Source organism: Caretta caretta, chromosome 8 (genome assembly GCF_965140235.1).
Source record: "Caretta caretta isolate rCarCar2 chromosome 8, rCarCar1.hap1, whole genome shotgun sequence".
Taxonomy (NCBI): domain Eukaryota; kingdom Metazoa; phylum Chordata; order Testudines; family Cheloniidae; genus Caretta; species Caretta caretta.
The window spans coordinates 31,009,322-31,032,796 of NC_134213.1; the positions used below are offsets into that span (position 1 = coordinate 31,009,322).

General features: G+C 40.2%; 1 protein-coding gene across 2 annotated transcripts in view; it reads left to right on the forward strand.

Moving 5' to 3' along the window:
• Positions 1–23,475, forward strand: part of DOCK2 (dedicator of cytokinesis 2) — a 488,728-nt gene that overhangs the window by 117,827 nt on the left and 347,426 nt on the right. For both annotated transcript variants that reach the window (XM_048861500.2, XM_075131370.1), the window contains exons 23-25: positions 3,290–3,398; positions 21,120–21,190; positions 22,389–22,495. In XM_048861500.2, the coding sequence (XP_048717457.1) occupies positions 3,290–3,398; positions 21,120–21,190; positions 22,389–22,495 (287 nt within the window). The remainder of the gene's footprint in view (positions 1–3,289; positions 3,399–21,119; positions 21,191–22,388; positions 22,496–23,475) is intronic.

A 23,475-nucleotide genomic window follows, 5' to 3' on the forward strand; every position in this document is an offset into this window, starting at 1 on the left:
AAACAGCAGCTGTTAAGTGGTCTAGCTTAGCTTATTGGTCATTCTTGTGATTTCATTGAATGTTGTTCAATGAAGACAGCTGCATAGAGAGAAGCTTGTTTCCAGAAACAAATGGGTTAAACTAGTCTGGTGCCAATAACTAAATCAAACTATTCTCTTGTTTTCTAGCAAAATCTCCCCCTTTGCTATACAATATGGCTAACACTTAGATGAACATAAGTGGAAGTTGCTGCAGGCTTTCCTAGCAATTAATTTTCTGCACATAGATGTTCATATTGCTGCTCAGTCTCTGTTGATATGGCTATGCTGCCCATGCTGTGATTATTGCAAATATTTGTTACCTTGAAGAATCCATTTTTGCTACCAGTGTGAATTGTTGTAAGACTGAACTTCTTTCCATTAGATTTCCTGCAGATAGCTTAGCAGAAATCTCTTTCGATCTTGAACTCTATACTTTAATTTTAAATATTTGTTGCTCATACATAAAAGGCTGCAGTATGTTATTAAATAAACCATATGGGGGCTATTAAAACTGTGTGCTGTTTTACTACCAGTGCTTTTAATATAATACATGTAAGCAACATCATTATTTGCATGGATAGCAGAATGTTAACTGCAAAAATAAAAGCGTCACAATTATGAGCTGCTGATTATTTCACCTTCCTAAAGATGTAATGCTTTAAATCATGAGGCACTTCAAGACTGCCAGTAGCAACCTCAATTATGTTTTGGGACTTGTTTATATACACGCAGCTTTGGTAATGTTGTCTGGATTTCCTGATTGACTCCACTGTGTCTGAAGGAAAGTCATGTAGGCTAGCATTTTTAAAGAACTCTAATGGTTAAACACCTAAAACTCAAAGAAATTCATTGGGGGTTGGGTGCCTAGTTTCTTTATATGTCCTTGAAAATCCTGGCCTAACTATCCCTCAATTTTTCTCAATGTATGGCATATAGATACTTCAATAACTACGGCCAAATTAGTGCATTAGGGCTGAATGGGCAGTAGTCTAGTCCAGAAGAATAAACCGTTGTGAAGATGGGATTAGAGCTGAATGAATAACAGATTCTTAAAAGCAAAATAATAATGAACATCCTTTTGGGCTAAACTGAATGATTAGATTTTTGGTTGATTGAAAAGGTAAAAAATAACTTGTCCAATGAAATGGTCTGTTAGCCATTAAACTAAATGTTTCATTTAGATGAAAATTTTTTATTTTTTTAAAAATAAAAAAAACTTCAAAACAGTCCATTTTGAATCAAAAATAGAAACTTTTGAAAATATCAAAATGAAACATTTTGATTTTTTTCAAATTGTTTTTTACTGAAAACTTGGTGACATTAACAAGACGTGAAATGTTTTGGTGTCACTATATTTTTTTATTTTTATTATTTTTTTTGCTGAAGAAAAGTTTTATTATAAAATGTTTATCCAGTTCTAAATGTCTTCTACTTGCTAGCCCACAGAGTAAGTGACCCAGAACTACTGTCAACTATGTGAGAATTCTTGTAGAAAAAGTAATAGAAGTCTGTGGGTTTGGATCAGAGTAACATGGTTCCAATCCAGTTTCCCTAGACATGAGATTTAATATAATTGTTGTCACTAGAACATGGATTTGTGAAAAGTGGAAGTACACTTCATATGCATGTTGTCTTATGACATGGTTGAACAAATATATTTAGATTTATTACAGCATAATCTGATTAAACATTATTTAAAAATGGAAGATTTCTATGGATATGAAAGTTAGTGGGAGTTGGGTTGTTGATTTGAATGGCATCAGCACTAGTGAAACATGATTTCTTCCACTGATGATGGGCAGCAGCTAAATCCTGATTATCTTCTTATAAATGTAAGGGAAAGTAAGCTATTCAGCACACAGCTGTTTTTACGGAAGGGGTATTGGCTAGATTTTTTTTATACTCACGTTTCTTCCATGAAATTTAAATGACCAAATACCTCTCAAGAAATTTCATTTTAAAAAAAGATACTGCTTGCACTGCTATCTATTGATTTCATTTCCTGATGATCTTATTTGTGTAAATTTGCTTGTTTTATCTTTTTGAGGCTGTGTGCTGTTTAGGCTAGGGACTTAATCCCTTAATTTGTTGTTTTTCAATTAATCTATTTGTGAAGAGAAAGTTTAGCTTTTATACAAAATAGTTGCTGATTGGCTTTTGACCAAATTTCACAAAAAAGCCAGTTTTGGACAGAACTCAAACCTGGAAAATTTCAGTTCCCCAGTTGAATTTTTTTGGATGGTAGTTATGAGTGACTGAAAACAGTCGTATGCCGCTTTACCTAGTGGTTGCTGTATTGTCCCAATACTACTGCTAGTTCGGTTTTTTTAGATAGCGAGTTGGGTTACAGTGAAGATTGGATTTACTGGTTTTATTAGAAATTTAGCTGAAACTACAGTACCTTCTAGACAGGCCTTTCAGTCATGTTTAATCCCCATGATTTAGATTTGGTTGGGACAAAAGAGGTTCTAAAATGCCCTTGTAGGCCAGCATGGACATGACCAAACTATGTTACATCCATGTTCTAAATCTGTGTTCTAGTGTTATATCTATCTTGAGTGAGGAGAACATATCGCTAACGCATTTTTGGCCCTGTGTCCCAATTTACTGGGTAAAATGTCAGAAATAGATTGAAAAACCTGCTTGACCATTTGTAGAGGCTCAAAGAGTTCAGTTGCCTTTTTTAAATGATTTTGTACATCATCATGTTCCCTGGGTTTGAGCGGAGCTGAAAACAGAAGCATCATTATGCATGGGAAAGAACATTTTGGGCAGAATTTTCAGCCCATGCCAAAATTAGTATTTATTGATCATCAAAATGGATTCAAGATTGCTATCTGTAAGAAGTCTGAATAAATATAATTAGCTCTGGGGAAATATCTGGGCATTTGGACAATTTAAAACTCACATCTTTGGTTATTACTACCAAACAGGCTGTACTGAGGCCTTTGTGGAATGAAGCTGTCATGCTGTTTGGTCAGAGAGAAACTTAGCCTAGAAAAACAACTTCAAAAGAAAAGCACACTACACTTTCACACACATTTTCTAGCAAGTTGTGGTCTTCAAAATGTATGACAATGGCTAACATAATGGTCTTGAATTCTGATTAGTGGGCACTGTTTGATTACATTTCTATTTGGTGGTATAGGTGGGTCTTATAAGGTACCAAATTATGTATTTTAATTTTCAATTAACATTGGACTGGGAACAGTTATGGGTATGGCAGTTTCTGCTGCTAAAGCTATAACATGGATTTATCTTTATACAGGTTATATGAAGGAAAAGAACAGACAGAATTTGAGGAATCTATGAGGAGACTCTTTGAATCCATCAACAACCTTATGAAAAGCCAGTATAAAACTACCATTTTGTTGCAGGTTGGTACTTCAGAAACAACAATATGTTTTGTTTATTGACAGTGTAGTAGTGGTGATACATTTAGATTATTTATTCTTTACCCATTACATATCTATTCCTTAACTGGCAGAGCATAGATGGACAGTTTGTTTAATTACTTTGAAGCCCAAGGTTGACAAGTTTAGAGGAAGATGCATGGTTTGTACACCTTTTAAAAAGGTAGCTGGTTAAATAGCTAAAACCCAGATGCTGCAATTTTCTAAGGAGCCTATAGGAGGTAGGCCCATAGGTGCTGACTTTTTTGGTTTTGCTGGTGGGTGCCCCATCCTGGTTCCACCCCCCTTCCCCAAGGCCCCGCCCCCACTCTGCCCCACTCCACCTCTTCCTGCCCCTGCTCTGCCCGCTCCCCTTAGGTCTACTCCCCTGAGCATCTCCTGCCCACTGCTCACTCCTTTCTTCCCCCCCCCACCTTGAAGGTGAGGTATGTGTGTGTGTGGGGGGGCTCAGCCTCCTCCCAAAACTGGCAATTTTCAGCATATTTACACACTTCTTTCTTATTCTGTTATCGAATGTGTCTATATCATTGGCATCTTAACAATGTAATCATTATTAAAATAGTAATGAAATATATCATTACATTTTCATGAATTACAGTATATTAAAATTGTTACACTCAGCTACAAGCTGTCTTCACTAACATCCAAGTTTAAAGACATTATGTTCGCTCTGGGCTTCACACCTGCTTAGGGCCTGTTTGGGAGCTGAGGCCACTGATGGCTGTGGGGAGAAGGTCAATGAGAGGGACAAGCAGTGTAGAGTCTTTCCCCTTTCCCTGTCCCTTTCTCCTCTCCCTGCCCCTTTCCCTTTCTCTTGTTTATTCTCTAAGTCCTTGCTCCCTTTCCTGATGTTTTTTCCCCTTCTTGTTTCCCACTCATGTCCCTTTTTCTATCTCTCTCTATTCTCCATCTCCTGGTGGCTCTGTCTAGTGCCTGCTCCCACCCACCCACTCAAAGTGGCAGAGGAGGTTTCCCCTCCTTGAGTGGGAAGGTTGCCTAGTGGTTAATGCACAGGCCTCGGGCTCAGGTGTTCTGGGTTTGATTCTCTGCTCTGCCACAGGCTCCCTGCTTAGCCTTGGGAAAGTCACTTCACCACTGTGTGCCCTAGATCCCACCTGTCAAATGGGGCTAATGCTGACCCTGCCTCCTAGGCTAAATCCATTCATGGCTGTGTGATGATGGGGGAAATGGAGATACCAATGCGGGTAGATTTGGGCTGAATTTCTCCACAGCCAGAGAATGAGAGCCAGCTCTGCAGGGTGGATGGGAGAGAGAGGGGCTCAGGCCAGCTCCACACAGAGTGGGGTTGGGGCTTCAGCCCTCCAGCTTCTGCCACTAGGGGTGGCTGGGGCTCCGAGCCGGAGACTTCAGCCCCACATGTTCTGCCAGAGTCCAGGGCTTCTTTCCGCCCTCCACCCCCAGTGCGGCTCCTGCCGGGGCTTCTCCTCCCTCCCCCCACAGTGCAACTCCTGATGGGGTCCAAGGCTTTTCCTCCCCCTAATCCACCACTGCACCCAGCCCTAGCCTAGCTGGGCTCCCTTGAGTCATCTGATGCCTTCTGTGGACAGAGTGGAGTCTGGCTTGCAGGGAGCAACCATACTCTTGGAGGACATGGCCATCAGCCCAAGAGGTGTGGGGCGGCCCTCGGTGGCTGTGCTGCCGCTAATAGCCCAGCACTCCTGCCCACGCCTAACTCTAAGGATTTTTTTTTTGTGAGACTCACTCAGCCCCTGCTGGAGTGGGGAGGTGGGAAACAGCTGATCGCAGCCTGCCCGCCAAACAGCTCATCGCAGCTGCACACAGGCTACCCATAGGAAACAGCGCAGCTACTGGGGCACCTGCAAAACAGTTGATCCCTGGCTGCCAACAGCGGGTCAGCCCAGTGGGTGCTGAGCACCCCCTATTTTTTTTCTGTGGGTGCTCCAGCCCCGGAGCACCCACCAAGCCAGCGCCTATGGGTAGGCCCTCAATTCCTCTTGAATTTCAATGGGAATAGAATACCTAACACTTAGGAAAATGCAACCCAGGGATCCTTGAGGTGGTGACTCTAGCATATTAATTAAACAATCTGTCCCAACTCATAGTTGGCTCAGACACTCTGATTTCCTTCCCCAGACCTGAGAAAGGGCTCTCTAACACAAAAGCTTGTACCATCCAACAGACATTGGTCCAATAAGATACTGCCTTACCTACCTTGTGTATCTCAATTGAAAAATAGACGTTTTGGTGTCTGAGCTTTTACAATGAGTTATCTAGACAGCAGAAACTACTGACTATAGGTTGAAGGCTTTGCAGTCATGTAAATGTCAGTCACTTTTGTCATCCACAGTGACTCACATCTGTGAATAAACATAAGATACTTGCACAAAAATCAGGAAGAGAAGGGTTTACTAAGATATATCCAACTCTGCATAAATTATAAATTAATATGCCCCTAATAGCAATAAAAATCTGAAGTTTGCGTGTGGCCTTATAGCAGGATATAGTTTGTTTTCAGGCAGGATGGTAACATTAGCATTTTATGAACCCTTTAATGCCCCATTTTTCATACTGTTGGATATGATTTTTTGTTTTGCTTAGTTCTCTGTTTTGGTATCTTTGATTTAAAATGCAGTGGAAATGGAAGACTAAGCAGAGCAAATTTGCGGCTGTATTTGATTCATTTCAACGATCCTTTTTGGAGTTACATTTCCCGTGACGCTTTCCTTAGAATGATGCACAGAGCTGTAAAGGAACTAAAAACATAAATCTATTTTCACCTGAATAATAACATGCTTCCAATAACGTTCCCAATGTGTTGGAAAGGAATTCAGGATGTTCTGTACCCTATATGACAAATGTATAGATGATTTGCCAGGAGCAGGCTAAGTATTTGGAACAAATTGCATCAGGAGCAGGATACTTTTTGGATTTTAAAAATATTTTGCAACTGTCATAACTATAAAGGGATGGGTAACCAACTTTCTGTATATAGTGCTGTAAAATCCCTCCTGGCCAGAGGCAAAACCCTTTCACCTGTAAAGGGTTAAGAAGCTGAGGTAACCTTGCTGGCACCTGACCCAAAAGGACCAAGGAGGGGACAAAATACTTTCAGATCTGGAGGGGGTGGGGGACAAAGGGTTCTGTCTGTCTGTGTGATGCTTTTGCCGGGAACAGATCAGATATACAAGCCTTACGACTCCTGTAAAGTGAGTAAGTAATGTAGCTAGAAAATGCGTTAGATTTTCTTTTGTTTAATGGCTGGTAAAATAAGCTGTGCTGGAGGAAATGTGTATTCCTGTTTTTGTCTTTTTTTTGTAACTTAAGGTTTTGCCTAGAGGGATTCTCTCTGTTTTCAATCTGATTACCCTGTAAGGTATTTACCATCCTGATTTTCTTTAATTTAAAATTCTTCCTTTAAGATCCAAGGGTTTGGGTCTGTGTTCACCTGTACCAATTGGTGAGGATTATTATCAAGCCTTCTCCAGGAAAGGGGATGTAGGGCTTGGGGGGATATTTTGGGGGAAGACGTCTCCATGTGGTCTCTTTCCCTGTTCTTTGTTTAAAACGCTTGGTGGTGGCAGCATACTGTTCAAGGACAGGGCAAAGTTTGTGCCTTGGGGAAGTTTTTAACCTAAGCTGGTAAGAATAAGCTTAGGGGGTCTTTCATGCAGGTCCCCAAATCTGTACCCTAGAGTTCAGAGTGGGGAAGGATCCTTGACAGCAACAAAGCAGTATCCAGAAGTATTCAGTAGAATCGTACTTCAGCATTACATAGTGTAATGGGTTGTACTCTACATTGCTTATAACACACTGTTAATGTTAGAATATCTTAATACCTGTATTGCATAGGAGGCACGTGCAAAAATTTCAATGTCTCCTGCATTTAGTTTCCGAGTATTCAAGCTTGTTAGAGTGAGATCTCTGGAGTAAAGTAATTAAATACGTTCGAGGCATTCATATGGCACAGTGGCTGTGTCTTGTAAGTACTTAAACCCATTGCTTGTTTAGTGAAAATGATCAAAATATATATGCAGGATTTCCCATAGGATGAAAGGAAAGAAATCTTCAACAAAAGGTGTACTCCTGTTAATTAATCTGGTTCTTTTACTTTGAGATGTTGTTAATCACATCTTTTAAATCTTTTGATACCTTCTAACACCACTTAGCCTGTTTCAATGAAGTTTCTAATAGAAACATGAACAAAATTTTACAGATGTAATGACTGACAATGTTTGGGGGTATTTTTAGTTCCGCTTGATTGCAAACATTTTGCTTAAAATGTTCTTTGTTTTTCATTCTTGTGAAAACAGTCTTCATGATCAGAAAGAACAACTCAAATGAACTTCACTAGCCATGGGAAACTTGTCTAGTTAGCAATTTGTGTCATCCCCGAGATAAGCAGAATATCTTTTGTTCCATATGAAAAATGGATTACCAATGGGAATAAGGGACTGCTATCCCACATTGGATTAATGTTGGGTTATGTGGGATGGGAGTGGAAGTTAAGACAGAATTTGGTTCTGCAGCCAACAGAGTTACTCATAAAAAAAAAAAAATTAGCCACACTGCAACAGTCATTTAAAAGATGTACATACTAGCAGTAAGATTGCCATACGTATTTATGGCTACATTGCTCATGTTTAGGGTGGTGGCTTCTATATACTGTACTGGATTTTAAAATTGCACCTGTCTGGCAGAAGAGTTCCTGTCATGCAGGGTGAACACCATCGAGTATGTTTTTGAAAATATAAAAATATTTAAAAGCTCCTTTCCTTCAGGGCATGAGGAATTTTAAGGCTGTACAGGTGTGTATGTACTGGAATAAGTAGGTAGTGATATGGTAAACTGATGGAATGGCTATATCTGTGTTTTTATGCTTTTGTTAATTATAACTATTTTAAACATGCATTTTGTCTTTTCTAATGAGCTATATAAAATATGAAAAAGGTATTGTTTTGTGATAACAAAACAATTTCCACAAATAAACATCTTTTGTTATGTTTAATTATCCTCTTCAACTACTGTATGATTCAGAATAAAAATAAATGCTTTTGTTTTAAGCCCAGACAGAGAAGGCAGATCTGGTTTGGCTGAGCCCCTGATTTTATCAGAAAATCATAGTTTCAGCACAAAATTGATAGTTCATGCACAGATTATTTTAAAAGATATAGCTGTCTGGAAGGTAGAACTGCCTTAAACATGCCCAAATCCAATAAATAATGATCAATGAATGAATATTTAAAGAACTAAGTGGGAGAGGTTGAGACCTCAAGGAAGAGAAATGCCTTTTAACTCAGGTTTCTGCAGCAAGAAATTAAGTACTAACTGTATATTAGAAAAGCTAGATTCTAGAATGGAAATCCACAGCAAATGCATACGTGAACTGACTCAAAATTAGATCAGCTGACCACTTGAATGGTAAAACTAGAATGTATAATAGAGGGTGTGGGAATACTACTTTAAATCTCAGGGATCAAGGTTGTTAACTTCTGCTTAGACTTTCCCTGCTTTTGAGAGAGGTAGAAGTGTCAGATTTAGCACTGGAAAAGCCAGTGTCTAGGAGAAAATCTATCTTGAGAATACGGTGAAAAAGAATCATTGGCCTTAAGATCACTCTGGTTGGTGGATCAGCTCCAAGAGGAACATTGCTCAGGAATCCTTGTAGATCCTGACTTGCAAACACTTCCTGTGAAGCAGCAAAAAATAATCTAGTTTTCCCATCATTAAAACCAGCTGCTCACAGTGGGACGATTCCTACCAAGGGAGAGTAACAAATAGGTGGCAGAGGAGTAGATAATGGAACAAGACTTCCAAATACCTGCTGCAGTGTTAGCCAAAGCCCTGGAAACAACGATCCCAAGAATGGCCATTTTTCCCCAGGGCATCTGGTGTCCACAAAAGATAGGCAGTACTCTCAGAAATTATGCTAAGCTGGTTCCTGCAAGACTCCACGTTGTCTATATGCTTGGCAAGAGCTTCTGTGGCCTGATGCATGTAACTCAAGGGCTGTTTTTCTCAAAATCAGGTGGTTGCAAGTGCTTCTAAATCTCTGTAGACTTGTCAGTCATGGCAGTCATCACAATGGAGAACATGTGCTTCTCTGCCAGTGTAAAGGAGACTCATATCTCCACTCATGAAAGCTTTGGCACCTTTCTGCGGCCAGTGTCTGTTTGGAGTGATTGTAAAATGGTTGACCAAAATGCAAGGATGATCACGCACTCGCTTCCATTACTGACAAAATGCATCAGGAAGGAGTGCAAGTCAAACAACAAGTCAGCTTTATTTATTCCCCTATAGCCAAAACAGATTTACCTGTAGAGAGGTGGGAAGGTGAAAGTTCTGGAACAGGCTTTGGGAGAACAATGATGGAACCTTGAGCATGCCAGTTTTAGGACACAAGTATTCTGCCAAACTGTCTCTGAATGCAAAAGGACCACTGTGGGATAGAGGTATATCTCATTACATACCCACATAGAAAAATCGACAAAGTCCACTCGTTCATGAAACAAGGATTATGCCATCAAACCAGAGGGGGAGTGAGGTAACCTCAAATATGGCTAAAAATCTTTTAAAGTAATTATCAATGGACATAAACAGCTGTAGAACACCAATTTCTGATGTCCAGGGTAACTGGGGAAATGTTTTAGATCTCAGAGCATGCAACTGGTCCTATCCAGCATGCACTATCCAAAGCAATCCTTGGGTCTTTCCCAGTTTGTTGAGATAAACGTTTCTTAGAAATGTCAAGGATCCACTGATCTGTTGTAGCATTGCCCAGAGAAGAAATCAAGGACTTAATTGAGCTGGAATTCCTTATGCAACTTTACATACACCACATATGCACACAGTACATACAATCCTCAACTTGGTCTGGATTTTAATACTTCTAAGAAAAGATGGTATTCTTTGTGATCCTTCCTGTGCCATGTATAAGTGGAATGGCCTGTTCCCACAAGCTCTCCACAGCTCACATGGCAATGGCCTCTACATCATAGTGTCATCTGTAGATGTTAAATCTACTGTAGTGTGTAGGGTATCCATTGCCTCACCAAAAATATTTACAAACCGGTAAACAGAATAGTTCTAATTTAAAGAAAGATACTTGTGATGTATAAAAATATCCAACTTTTAAACGTCTGTTTTCTCTGTCTGATGTATATCACCTATTTCACGAGCACTGAAGAGGGCAAAATAATATGCTCTTACAGTTGTGTTAAGTTCTCTTTGAATAGCTGAAGACTGAGAACTGTCATTTTCATTACTCACCTGGGCCATCCATGCAAATCCAAAACAAGGTTGTCTCATTTCTCCTCGAAGCAAGTTCTTGGCTTCCTCTGAAGACTTGAAGATATAAGATTTTCCTCTCAACCCCAAGAGTGTCCAATAGGATTATGGCCATCACTACAATATCCTGGTTTCTTTGCTGACATAAGACCTTTCCTACATTATGAAAGCAAGCATGTGGGCTGGACTTGATCCATCTTTGGAATCTGGGAAACCACTACATCAGATACTCAGGAACTTTAAATACAATGCTCTGGAATGAGGCAGATTCACTAAGATGGTATGTAGTGAAGATACAGCTGAGGGATGACTTTTAGGGAGTCTCTCTCATTTCTGTAGTACTCTTCTAGATGAATCATTTAGAAACTGTGCTAAATTGGTGCTTGTTGCACTTGTCAAAGTTATAGCTTTTTAAAGCAAACAAACTCAGCATCTGTGATCAAGACCCAGATAATGTTACAGTATTGACTTCTCTGTACCACTTTATCAATTTCCCCTGTCAATTTCATTGTCTCCATTGTGCCATGTCATCCATCTAAATGCTTGTGCATAAAATCCAGATTCTTGGAGGTGGATTTATTTTTTCAGATATACAGTAATGGTCCTAACTCAATGGTAGGAGTGCTCTTGTTTGTGTTTGGGAATGCATAGCTGTCAAATTTCCTTTCTATTTGGTTGCCAGTACAAAAAATGACCTTCAGGAGATAGATTTATGCCTTTCTGACAAGTAGTAAATATTCAATGATTTGCCCAGGTTTCTTGGAGCTGGTTTATTGGTATCTATTTTATACTATGTGCATGTTTTCCCTCCATTATTTACCCCCACCCTACTAACCTCTAATTAAAATTAAGGACTCTGTTCTTTCCCAAAAGCTGTGGATTACTCCATGGTACATCCACATCTTGAATACTGTGTACAGATGTGGTCCCCTCATCTCAAAAAAGATATACTGGCATTAGAAAAGGTTCAGAAAAGGTCAACTAAAATTATTAGGGGTTTGGAACAGGTCTCATCTGAGGAGCAATAAACGAGGGTAGGACTTTTCAGCTTGGAAAAGAGGAGACTGAGGGGGGGATATGATAGAGGTATATAAAATCATGAGTGGTGTGAAGAAAGTGAATAAGGAAAAGTTATTTACTTGTTCCCATAATATAAGAACTGGGCGCCACTAAATGAAATTAATGGGTAGCAGGTTTAAAACAAATAAAAGGAAGTTCTTCTTTACTCAGCACACAGTCAACCTGTGGAACTCCTTGCCTGAGGAGGTTGTGAAGGCTAGGACTATAACAGGGTTTAAAAGACAACTGGATAAATTCATGGAGGTTAAGTCAATTAATGGCTATTAGCCAGGATGGGTAAGAAATGGTGTCCCTATCCTCTGTTTGTCAGAGGGTGGAGATGGATGGCAGGAGAGAGATCACTAGATCATTACCTGTTAGGTTCACTCCCTCTGGGGAACCTGGTATTGGCCACTGTCAGTAGACAGGATACTGGGCTGGATGGACCTTTGGTCTGACCCAGTATGGCCATTCTTATGTTCTTATATACTCCTTTAACCAGCAGATCCCAAGTGACCTGCACAGGTCTCAAGGGATCTGTGGAAAACAAGTGACATCCAAGTGGATGCCTCTTTTTGGTTTTTTTCCTGCTGCTGAGCCCTGCCTGCTGCAGCTGGCTTCTAGATATCATGATTCTTCCAGCATCTAAGAGCCAGGTGCAGCATTGGAAAGTGTCACTTGATGCAGGCTTCCCACCAGTAGAGCAGCTGGCTATAGTGGGAGGAGAGGTTTCCATGGGTTTGAGGGGGAAGAGAGGAGCGTACACACAATGAGGTGGCTCTCCATTTATGTCAGGATGTGGAGTGGAGCATTGGAGCCTAACAATTTAAAAGTGTCCGGAGGCAGCTTGATTGATTGTTTAGGTGCAAATAAGGTTGGAAAAGTGCCGACAGTGATGCCTGATTTGTGACGTACAACAGATGATTGCATGGTAATTTTGTTAAACTTGCCTTGACAACAAATAAAATCAGCCTAATAAACAGGGCCCTGGTGACTCTTTACAGTGGTCTTTTAATCTTCTGGGTACTTAGGTTTCGTGAATACGTATAAAGAATTGTTGGAGATGAGGGTTACTATGAAGCTAAGCTTGTTAGGGAATAAAGATTGTAAGATAAATGTACCGGTAAGATGGAGGAGTATAACATACATTTCTGTAATATTGTGAGGTTTTTATAGCCTGCTGAAAAATTAACCTCTTAGTTCTAAAAGGGCCAAGTCTGTCTTTCGTACTCAGCAGAAGATGTCAGTGACTTGACTGAGGACTTGAGGGTTCCGTTGTGTGTACACCACATCATTTTGAAGCCACACTACTGCAACAGAAACATGGAGGTGCCAGAGGTAGTCAGGTGCTCACTTCTGCACTCTGTCTGATTTTCTGTACTCAGAGTTTGACAGCTATATCCTCCCCACTCGCAAATTGTGCAGATGCTGAAGGAAAGAACGTGGAAGCAGGTCTTCTGGAGAGTCACAAGAGGCCAATATCTGTAGCAAGGCAGAGCTGCACACTCTATGTAATGTATAGGAATTGGTTAGTATAATTTTAAATAGTATGTGAGCCTTCTAGTGGCCTCACTATCTCCTGTGTTTTAGGAAACACCCAATTCTTGCCATAGTAGCAGTGTAGATATGTAGGTAGATGTTGCATGTTCTATACACTTACTTGGATCCATGCATTACCATGTGGTTCCTTCATATTGTTGTGTAAAGAGCAAAAAGGACAACAGCCTGCTGGGCTGAAACCCAGTCTGGGGCTTGTTTTTTGGTTACATATGCTCATGGCTATTTTTGTGGGATAGATTTGACCTGATGATGGCTGCCAGTGCATTTGTGCGGAGTCATGCTGTTAATTTAGATGACATATATGGCCCAAAGAGTCAAAGGTGTTAACATAACCCAGTGACTGACTTACACTAAAGAGTTTTAAACAAGGTTCAGGGTTTGGTATACAGAGACCAAGGCAAACACCCATTAAAAAACTTGTAAATCTTGAATTAAAGATACAAAAAAGAAAGGCAGAAATCATTTGAAATGTAAATAAAATAAAAGGCTACATACTTTAAAGTGAATTTAGTAATGTTGTATTACACCACAGTGGGTTCGGCCCTGGTGGTTACAGTTTGAAGCTCAACAGAGTGAAAGTCACCTCTGCTACTTGCTTCAAATTTAGACCAAGGATAGTGACCGCACACCCATTTACAAGTACAAGGTCAAGTCTGTTTTAAAACTTTAATGAAAGGTTATGATTACCCAAGCATGTAGAAATCCTATGAAGACCTATGCAGGGTTCCCTCCCCACTCTGAACTCTAGGGTACAGATGTGGGGACCCACATTCCTGGGGTGGCTTGAGAATAATATACCAACCAATTGCCTTTAATGTAAGTACAAACCAGACCCTTTATCTTTAGGACACTAAAATCAATCAGGTTCTTAAAAGAAGAGCTTTATTATAAAGAAAAAAGTAAGAGAATCATAGCTGCAAAATCAGGATGGAAGGTAACTTTACAGGGTAATAAGATTTAAAACACAGAGGATTCCCCTCTGACTCTGTTTCCCAGTTACAAAACAGGAATGAAATTACCTCTTAGCATAGGGAAAATTCAGAAGCTAAAACAAAAGATAAACTAACGCATTTCCTTGCTTTACTTACAATTTTTGTAATTTTAGATTAATCATTTCAGGTATGTTTTCAGGAGATGTTTTACCTGCCTGGTCCCTCTCTCTCTCTGTCCAGAGAGGGAACAAACAAAGAGAGCACAAACCACCTCCCCCCCCCCCCCCCCCCGCAGATTTGAAAGTATCTTCTTTCCTTAATGGTCCTTTTGGTCAGGTGCCGAGCAGGTTATTTGAGCTTCTTAACCCTTTACAGGTAAAGATTCAGTACAGCTGCTCAGGAGGGATTTTATGCTACCCTTAGCTGTATGTTTATGACAACAAGTTACAAATACAGCCATAGTCATATGCTTAGTGATATCTGTATGCCTTGCCATTTGATCATCAGTAGAGGGACGGTTCCTGCTATGGTTTTTCAAAAGAGAACTCATTGTACCCAATCTGGGAGCCTTCTTTTATCTTGTGATTCTGACTCCACCTAACACTCTGCGCTGGTACATGAAGGTGTCCACCTTCTTTTTTCCTTATTTGTATTGTGTCCCCCAATAATATGGGGGTACCGAGTTTTTCATAGGTGGTTTGTAGTTCCTTTTATTCTCATTAGCATTTATCCACATATGTGCCTTAACCGCAGGGTGCACTGTTAGAAAAAAAATGCACCTCTAAGGCATTTTGTGATCCAAAATTAATCTGGTAGCTAATTTGGCCAGGGTGTGTCTCAGGATTAGGACAAAGAAGACCCAGGAGACTGTGGGACTGGAAGCCATGATGGTGAAGCTCACTCTAATAGCCAGTTTATCTCCCAAAGTCTGTTTCTTTAAGAACCCTAAAAGAAGTGATGGGCTATTCCACTCCCATTATTTTGTCCACCAATTAGGCCTGATATCTGACACGCCAATTTTAGTTGTCTGATTTCTGGTTCCACGCTTCTTGTTGATCAGTTCAAAAACTGTATTAAGATTATGCTTATGTCACTAGGCTTTTTGGGCCATTTCAGTCTTTGTCTCATATTTGCATCTTTTCCTGTCAACATTTGTTTTTGTAGGTTACTGTGAAATGTTTTTAACCTAAACTCAGTTTTTACTGAGCTCCCAATTAGGGTAAATTTGTAGACCCAATGATCACAACAGCTATTCCACCATTTTATAGCCCTGTAAGGAAGTGTGTGTTCCCCTCCCAACCCCATTTGGAGGTTGCTAGCATTTGCTAGTGTCACTATCAGGAAGAGTCTTCATGTGAGGGTCTAAAATGTAGTTGATCCCTGCTTGGCAGACAAGGCTCCTTTTACCCTGCCAAGTCTTGGGTGCATAGTTGAGAGCTGCAATTTGGTACAGCCATGAGTGAACAATTTATCTTTAGGTGTACTGTGGTGGCTTGATGTACTGTGCAGTCTTAGCTGTGGAAGAAGTATTTCCTGTTGAATCAATACCATCCTTATTCTTCCAGTTGGCTTTTTTAAAAAGAAGGTTGGTCACCATATTAAACTCACATCTCAAATGTAAATGAAATCTTTGTCTTTGTGACTTTTTTAAAAATCTAGATGAGAGCTCAAAGGAATTTCTGCTCTTAGTTCCTAAAATTAAATTTTTAACAAGCAAGTTGGTGTTGGGTATTGGCATACTCTGAACTTAGAAGGGTTGTGTTGGGTCTTGCACTTGAGTGGCAATATCTCTGCAAAACTGGGAAAGTATTTGACATACATATTTCAGCTTTGAAGCTCAGTGATGCTGGTAGTTACCCAGGGGATAGTAATCTACCACAGAGTCCTAACAAACTATGAATGCTTGTCAAATGACGAGCACAAAGAAACTTCAAAAGCCCCTGTGCTCCAGGACATTTCTTCTTTTTGGGTCTTTGTAGAGGACGGAATTGAACATTCATGACAATGAATTCCTATTAGTGACCATAACTTCATTGTGCTTTTTAGTCCATGATGGTCTTGCCTATATCTTTTTTTCTACAGTGAAAATATTCGAGGGTTGGCTCCCCTCTTACATTGTACATCCATCTTAGTATACATAGTGAATCCATCTTAACTGTCTCCCAGCATCATTCTCATACCTACATTTGTTGTGAAAAAGCTGAAATATTGATGCTGTGGTGGGAATAGTGTATATTTCACATGCTAATCTCATACATTTTGCAATGTCCATGCATAAGGATATTGTGTCTAGACTCTAATTATGTGTGGGGTAGTTAGAATGACTTTTTTCCTCAGTTTGAAATCAGGTTATAGAAGTCCAACAAATGCAAATTCAAATAGCTGATGTTAGTAGATGCTTTATCATGTTTGTTTACTAAGGTTCATTGATTTGTTGACTGCAGGCTTTCTGTTTGTTTTAAGGAAATGCATTATGGATGCTCATCTGAATAAAAAGCTGTAGCCCAAAATTCTCTGAACAGTGTTCTAAAATTACACATAATGTTGATAATTTCTTACCCAATATCAGCTGTGAGATGCTCTTTAAAAAGTTCTCTCTCGCTTCTTTTTAGGCATTAAGGGACCGAAATTAGCATGACCACTTGATGTGTTTAAACCCATGGAACCTCTGGGAACTGTAGTTGGAGTCAATGCTGACAGTTTCAGCATTATTTTCCACTCTATGCCTTGGAGGTGCATTGGAGTCCAAATGTAGGTAGTCAGCCCATGGCAGAATTACACTTACAACAGATCTCTCATGAACATGTTCCTAAATTCATAGGATTTACTGTGGATTACTGGGTATCTAGAGGCCTGTTTTAATCTCCCCGCTCCTCCCCACAAACGTGTAAACATCTCCAGTTTCCACCTTAGAAATGATGAGTAGGGAATTCTGTGGGGAGTTTATTTATGAAACTTGCATCCAAGTGCTCTTGTGTTAGAGAGAATCATTTATTTTGGAGCATTTAATTAAAATTAGAGTTCAAGGTACACATCCTGGGTCTTATTCAAATGACATGTGGGTCTATGGTGGGAGATTGTCAGTGGTGGACCGCCTGCTGAGGAAGACCATGTGAGCCCAATCCTGCATCAGATAAAGTAACTGAGTTTTACTGCTGAGCTCAAGGAATGAATAATTGGACCTATGTAACATGACAGAAAATTTATTGGCACCCAATATTAGAAATTGCAATTCAGTTGCCATATTGTTCACATCGAGATATATCAGAACAACTTCACCAAAATCTCAAATGTTTTGTTTAAATATAAAAAGGTTCTGATTTGTGTTAAAGCAGCGTGCAAATTGGATTGTGCTCTTGTACCTTTGGGTTAAATAGTGTTTGTTACAAACTGTCACTATTTAGCAAGAGGTCTGCAGGCAGCAAAAAAGACAGAGAAGCTAATTTTAATGAAAAAGTTCATTACTAAACACTTTGACAGTAGGTTCCCCCTCCCCATTCAAATGCTTAGTTTTCTGGGTTTACCAAAGTCATTCCAGCTTTCCTTTAAGCTTTTAAATATGAAGTGCATGTTTTATAAGAAAACAGCACCTTAAAACTTTTGTTGTGGCATGCTCATGGATTAAGAATTATTTTGGATTTGATGTTTATTAAAATGCAATCTATATATAACTGTACATTCCACTACTTGGGGAGCAGTGGCAAGGACACTGGACTGGGAGTTGAGACACATGGCTCTCTTCCTGGCTCTGCAAGTTGACTCCCTGCATGACCTTGAGGAAGTTAAGCTCTGTGGCCTTGTCAATGCACAAACTTGCATAGGTTAACCAATCCAGTGCAAAACCCTTTGTGGATAATTTTATTTATTTAGTGGCTTATTTCAGTTTAGTTTAAACCTGTTCCTAATCAATTTAAATTAAACCAGAACAAGACTGGCTTAAGATGAAATGAGTGTCCACACAACCTTTTTCCACTGGTTTAACTAATCATTTTAAAATCACACTTTTAAGTTTGACTGATACAACTCTAGATGTAGAGTTAACACTGATATCCCATTGGTTCCCTACCTATAAAATGGGGCAATGTTTCTTGCCTTTTTAAAGGTAAGATAAAAAGTTCTACATGAGTTCCAAATTCTCATTATAAAAAAACATTTGCTTTTAATTAGGTTTTTTTATTTGAGTTTAAATATCCACAGGCTGTATGGCTTTCCTAAAAAAGTTATGCTTTTCAGTTTATTTCAGATTCTGTGCTTTGTCAGTGTGGAAAGTAAGAGTCAGAATGATGTATGGTCAGTCACTGCTTTTATCAAGGTCTGTGCAGACAATGGAAGTCAGACAGGAATGATTGCTGTTGGCAATGTAAAGAGCAGATTCCGCATGCTTGTGTGTGAAGGCAATAGCAAATGTTCAGTAGTACCCTGTTGAGCTGATGATACATTCCATGTGCAGGTTAGGCCTTGTTTAGTATGTGTCTCGCTACACAGCAGAGTTGACAATATGTACCTATGAAACCCATGGCTTTAAGCATCTGTTCTGACTCCCTTTCCTATAGCCCAGGGTCTACCTACAGCTGGAGCAATTTAGTATGTAAAATAGATCTGCATCAGGTGTTAAGACTGCCTTTTGCTGAAACTTACTTCTCACCTAAATGATACTAGTAATAGCAACACTTCGGCTATGTCTACGCTGGCAATTGAATGACACAACTTTGGTCTTTCAGAGTTGTTAACGCACCACCCCACCCCACCAAAGACACAACTTTTACCACAGGAAGTGTCAGTGTGAACAGTGTGGTGTTGGCAGAAGCGCTCTCCTGCTGACAACACAAATGCCACTCGTTGGGGGTGGAAGATTTTTGTCGGCAGGAGAGCTGACAAACAGCAGCGACACAGCTCAAGTTTTAGCAGCATGGCTGTAGCAACACAGCCATGTTGCTAAAAGCTGTGTAGTATAGACAAGCTTTTAGTGTTTCAAAATGAAATAATGCCAGTATTGCCTTTGTAGTTCTAATGTTTTGTTCAGGAAGCAATTAGCCAAAGTACCACTTAATATACACTAAATCCAAAGTAAGGGAACTAAGTGTATTACACAACACAAATTACAGTTTGCAGAATTATTACACAAAACACTGCCCTAAATTTATGATGGTGGCAGAGTTTGTGAATAACCAGTGTCCATAACTAGTGAACATAGTAAAATTAACAAGAGATTTTAAGCAGGTATGTATGCACTTAAGAAATGAAATGCAGCAGCATTCATACCATGTTCTTTGCTAGAGATAGTGTATGTCAGAGATAGCTATCTTTTGGATTATTCTTTTTTAATGGAGGTAGCTATCTTTGGATGCATTCCCTCAATAATAAATGGTGTCACAAACACAAAAGCAGAATTTAACCTCTCATAAACCTTTATAGTATATGATAGCTGACAATGTTGGTGGGGTGAAGAGGAGGAGATGAGAGACCAGAGTGGATGTGCTGGTGCATTGTACTGTACCTGCAGCAATTTGGTCGAGTTCTCCTTTTTTGACTATTTTAAAGCGCATTTTAAAATACTCTCTTTTCTTAAACTTAAAACCGTGCTTTTATTTTGAATTTGTTAAAACTACAAAAGGATCTCTCCACCTTCCCTCCAGCAAGAGGACTAGTGCATCCTTTGGGTATGTACGATAAGTGAGAAATGTATCTCTATCACTAGAAACTACAGAATTGCAGAATAGGATAGTTTCCATATCTGAAAGATGCACTAATCCTAGGAGGCAGTTCTTAGTATCTATTAGGTTAAGAGGATGAAAAGTAAAGATTAATGTCTTTATGAAGCTTTCACTTTTGAATTGTCATGCATGGTTGTCTGTTTGAATGTTTCTGCACTTTATCATGGGCTTATGAACTGTGTGTAGCTTTAAAAATATTTTATTCGAGAGGCTGAGTATATCAAATCCCTCTTGCAGGATTCTTAGGAGAGCTGAATGATGTAGTGTTGATGTTAGATGCTGGTGATGACATCAGACATAGACTATTGCCCACCAATGTGTGCAATTGCCCACTCAGTAGGGTAGTGTAGCAAGTGTAATTTGTCTCATGACTAACCTTTACCAAGTAATTGCTTGACAGACAGAATAGAATAGAAATCATACAAGATGAAATTCACCTCTTAAATAAAAAGTCTGAGTCCTTGAGCCACCATGTCAGTAAAGTCTTGAAAGGTCAGTAGGGAGGAGACACAAAAGATCATCCCTTCTGCAGGGCCTGGTGCTTTCATGCAACATCACAATGACTATTACTACAGCTTGTGGCCTGGCCAAACAACTGCAGCCCATCTGTGCAACCTGTCTGGTACACTTGTGGGGGCTGGATTGGTGTAACTGAGGATCCTGTGGCCTCTGGCTTGTGCCTGCTTACACACTTGCATTACTGTAAAGCCACCTTCTGCTGTGGCAGCATTAGAAACACTGTCAGTGGTGTGCATAGTGTGTGCAATCTACCTCATGGCTATTGTGCTTCCAGCCCCCTTGCATTATATCACCATAAGGCATATGTGTTACAGAAGGCTTTACTCTGGCCCTCTGCATTATGGAGAAATTCAGAGTATAAAGCATTGACATTTCAGAGCAAGGTAGAAGAAAAGTCCTAGTTCACTTCAGTTCGTTGAAACGTGCGCACTTCTTTAGTTCTAATAGTGAGCCATTCCTGGGGAGAGGGTGGAATGACTTCATGATTGGCCAAAACCTTTGGGTCTCTGAGAGCTATGTATTGCTATTGTATTGTATTAAGTGGACATTGAGGGTATTAGATGGAATTGAGCTGTATACAAGGACATATACGTACATGTACTTACACAATTAACATGATATGTTTGTCAATTCAGGTTGCTGCCTTGAAGTATATACCATCGGTCCTCCAAGATGTTGAAACAGTCTTTGACGCCAAGTTACTTAGGTGAGCTGCTATTCAACAGCATTTTGTTAGATCTGCCCGATGTTGTCTGCATGCAACGGTGTCAGTTCTGTCCAATACAGATACCAAGCCAGATTCTTAGCCTCTATAAAATGGCATAGCGCCGTTTAAATCAATATAGCTATGTCAGTATACACCGGTTAAGGATCTAGCTCATTTTGTTCAATTTGAAGCATCTGTCATGGGTTGTTTACAATGAATATGGAATTAACATAGTCTCGGCATGACAACCAAGTTCAGGATCTATTCAGGCTGTATCCTCTCTGTACTGTTGTACAGTTGCAAAACATGGACATCGTGCCACTCACTGGGCAAAACTGGAGGCTTTCCACACACAATGTCAATATCCTATATTGGGCATAAAATGGAATCACTTAATTTGTAAAACAGGTGTTTATGATCGCTCCAGTCCACAGAGTACTGGGACTGTTGTCTGAAAAGCGTAAGATGCTATCTGCGTACATGTAGCAAGAATGCCACAAGATGTTTGGGTGAATGTCATTCTCTGGGTGGCTAGCAACATCCAGGAAAATTCCACCAACTGAGGGGTGGAAGTGGCCCAAAGGCAGAGCCCCTATTACATGGGTTTATCAAGTCTGTTCTGATGTTGGACTGTCGGGCCATCAAGCCCTTGCTGTCATGCAGGAACGGACCAAATGGCAAGCCATCACTATGGCCAAATGTTTGGCTAAGCATTGAAGAAGAAGAATATTCTAGATAGTGAGTTGTATTTTTCCTTAAGAGTGTATTATAATACAGTTTAACATCTAGGCCTACTTTTCAAAAATGTGTTCAGTGAATGGAATTAGCAAGTAAAGCAATGCACTTCTGGAGAATAAGTGGCACTACCAAAAAGGCCACAACTCTGGCTGGCTGACAATAGATGTCTTCCTGATAGATGACAGAAGATTTGTTGGCCAAACACTGCATTGTATTGTACGTGTGCAATGGGAAAAAATGGCAACTGTTAATCTTTGGGCAAAAATGCCCCAACACTTAGTTTTTCTCTCTTAACAGTTGGTCTTTCTCCCCTGATAGTCTTAATACACAACAAAATACAAGGAAATGTATTGAATACATTTGTTAAGCATTAGAGGTATTTTAGTAATTACTGCTCTTGCTATCTATTAGCATAAGGAATTAATCTAAATTGTATTTCTGGTTTCCCACTTATCTGCAGCCAACTACTGTATGAGTTTTACACTTGCATCCCACCAGTAAAACTACAGAAGCAAAAAGTGCAGTCCATGAATGAAATAGTACGCAGCAACCTCTTTAAAAAACAAGGTAAATCCAAATTGTCTTCAGGTTTTAAACTAAATGTGTATAAGATTGACAGAGTGGCTTTAATCTCTCCATAATTTTATTTGATATACGGTAGATAGAAGATTTACATAATTCTTATAATTCAATCTGTAAAAGCAGATTGAGGTGGCTTCTGGTTGATCCTTTTGGCCAAGACAATTAGTTTGCAAAGGCACGATCATTAGAACAGAACAAAGACTAGACAGGCCTGGGAAGGGTTATTTGTGAGTGCTTATTTTAGTGGTAAAATGTGAAGATTGAGAAACCTGTTGTGGCCACCTTCAAATCCATTTTTTTAAGATGTACAAAAATATAAGAACATTTAGAAGTAACATTTAAAAAATTCTGAAATCACTTCTGCATATGGGACTTAAGTTCCAAAGTCAGTTAGATGCTTTTGAAAAACTTGCCACAAATGTTTGTCCAATACTGGGATATATAGGTCTATTTTGGGAGTGGGAGGCCAAGGGCAGGTGAGGGAAGAGGAAATGAGAGCAAAACCTAGGGTTGCCTGGTGTCGGATTTTTAACCAGTCAGCTTTGCTGACCGGGCCATTAAAAGTCCAATTGGTGGCGCAGCGGGGCTAAGGCAGGCTCCTTGCCTGCCCTGGGTCTGCGTGGCTTCTGGAACCGGCTGGCATGTCTGGCTCCTAGGAAGAGGGCTGGCTGGGGGCTCCATATGCTCCCCCGTCCCATGTGCCGGCTCTGCAGTTCCCATTTGATGGGGCCGGCATGCACCACGGGGAGCCGCCTGGCTGCGTCTCGACCTAGGAGCCAGAGGGACATGCTGGCCACTTGTAGGAGGCACCTGAGGTAAGCGCCACCCGCATCCCTCACCTCCTCCTGCACCCCAACTCCCTCCCTCACTCCAACTCCCTTCTCCAGCCCTGAGCCCCTCCTGCACCCCAACTCCCTCCCAGAGCCTGCATCCCTCCCATACTCCGAACCCTTTGGCCCCAGACC